At 49.6% G+C, this 1,687-nt stretch overlaps 1 protein-coding gene across 1 annotated transcript; it reads right to left on the bottom strand.

Annotated features, from left to right (window-relative positions):
* Positions 1 to 744: 744 nt before the first annotated feature.
* Positions 745 to 1,270, bottom strand: LOC614881 (histone H2A type 3). Its single transcript, XM_002694604.6, has one exon. It carries the CDS (start codon positions 1,196 to 1,198, stop codon positions 806 to 808), a length of 393 nt encoding a protein of 130 aa, XP_002694650.2. The 5' UTR covers positions 1,199 to 1,270; the 3' UTR covers positions 745 to 805.
* Between the last annotated feature and the right edge of the window lie 417 nt (positions 1,271 to 1,687).

The raw sequence follows: 1,687 nt of genomic DNA, 5'->3' as shown, positions 1-1,687 counted from the left end.
GAGGTCCAGAAGGAAATGAGAGGGTGATGGAGGTCAGGTGTTTATCGCCCCCTGCTCCTGCCTGCCAGGGTCTCTGATGGGGTGGCTGTATCTTCTCACAAAAGGTTTCAACCCCTGCTCAGAGACCACATAACCCTTAACCCTCCCTGGTCCCATCTCCTGGTGTAGGAGTGATGCTGGTACCCTCTGTACCTAGACCCCAGAGACTTCGCTATCCTGTGTGGTTTCCCTATGCCCTGCCCTCAGCTTTGTAAGCAATTCCTTTATTAAACTCTCCTTAAATTATTCCAATTTATCTGTGCTGTGTGTTTCCTGCTGGGTCCTAACTGATGAACCATGCGATTCATTGTTCAAACAAAATCATATGCAAAACCCCAGTAGATGAAACAGACTAAGGCAGGGCTCCTCCATCCATGCAACATGCATCTGTTTGGTGTCCACACGTGGCCAGCTTGCCCCATGGCTGTTAGAGGCAGAGGCTTACTTCTCTGAACAGATCAGTTCTCTCCAAGACCACTTTGATGGTCTAATTATCCTTGGCTCACTGTTCTATGTTATGTAAGGAGGCCAACTGGTATTTCTGAAGAATTAAAACATTCCTCCAGGCACGTCTCACCGGTGAGTACGATGTTATCCCTCCTTCTATACGTGTACCCAAAACATCCTCACTTTCCAAGCCCAAACACGGTCAGTGTAACTTGGATGTCTCCTATTCTTTTTTTTTTTTTTTTTTTGGGGGGGGGGGGGGCTCTGAAAAGAGCCTTTGGGTTTGAAAGCACTTCCGGAAACTCAGGTCTCAGTCCAATTACTTGCCCTTGGCCTTATGGTGACTCTCGGTTTTCTTTGGCAGCAGCACCGCCTGGATGTTGGGCAGCACACCACCCTGAGCAATGGTCACACGACCCAGCAGCTTGTTGAGCTCCTCGTCGTTGTGGATGGCCAGCTGTAAGTGGCGCGGGATGATACGGGTTTTCTTGTTGTTGCGCGCCGCGTTGCCCGCCAGCTCCAAGATCTCCGCCGTCAGGTACTCCAACACCGCCGCCAGGTACACCGGGGCCCCAGCGCCTACACGCTCGGTGTAATTGCCCTTATGTAGTAGACGATGGACTCTCCCTACCGGGAACTGGAGCCCCGCCCGCGAAGAACGAGACTTGGCCTTTGCTCGCGCCTTACCTCCTTGTTTGCCACGTCCAGACATAGCAAGTATAAAAAAAGGGCAAAAAAAAATACAACCTCTCAAAGTACACCAAGTCTGGATGTCTCCTATTCTGAGTGTCATCAAACAGTAGTTTGTGGGAAATTCCCCACAGGCAGGCTGTTCGTGACAGTATCACAAAGGGACATTTTTAAAATTTATTTTAAATTAAGCTCCGCTATGGTATAAGTCTGGGCTTCCCTGATGGCTCAGTGGTAAAAAATTCACCTCCCAATGTAGGAGACATGGGTTCGATCCCTGGGTCAGGAAGATCCCCTGGAGAAGGAAATGGTAACCCACTCCAGTATCTTTGCCTGGGGAATCCCATGAACAGAGGAGCCTAGTGGGCTACAGTCCATGGGGTTGCAAAGAGTCGGACACAACTGAAGTGACTTAGCACACACACACACACACACACAGACAGTGTGAGTCTGTGCCGTCCAAGAAGGGATAAATCAGTAGGAGAAAGCGATACAAAGAAAAAAGAAGTTT

Source organism: Bos taurus, chromosome 17 (genome assembly GCF_002263795.3).
Source record: "Bos taurus isolate L1 Dominette 01449 registration number 42190680 breed Hereford chromosome 17, ARS-UCD2.0, whole genome shotgun sequence".
Taxonomy (NCBI): Eukaryota; Metazoa; Chordata; class Mammalia; order Artiodactyla; family Bovidae; genus Bos; species Bos taurus.
Note: the sequence above shows the minus strand (reverse complement) of the source record. Positions and strands in the feature narration are given on the sequence as shown.

Excerpts from the sequence above, each read along its gene's own strand:
- LOC614881 (XM_002694604.6), bottom strand. The coding sequence starts at position 1,198 with ATGTCTGGACGTGGCAAACAAGGAGGTAAGGCGCGAGCAAAGGCCAAG.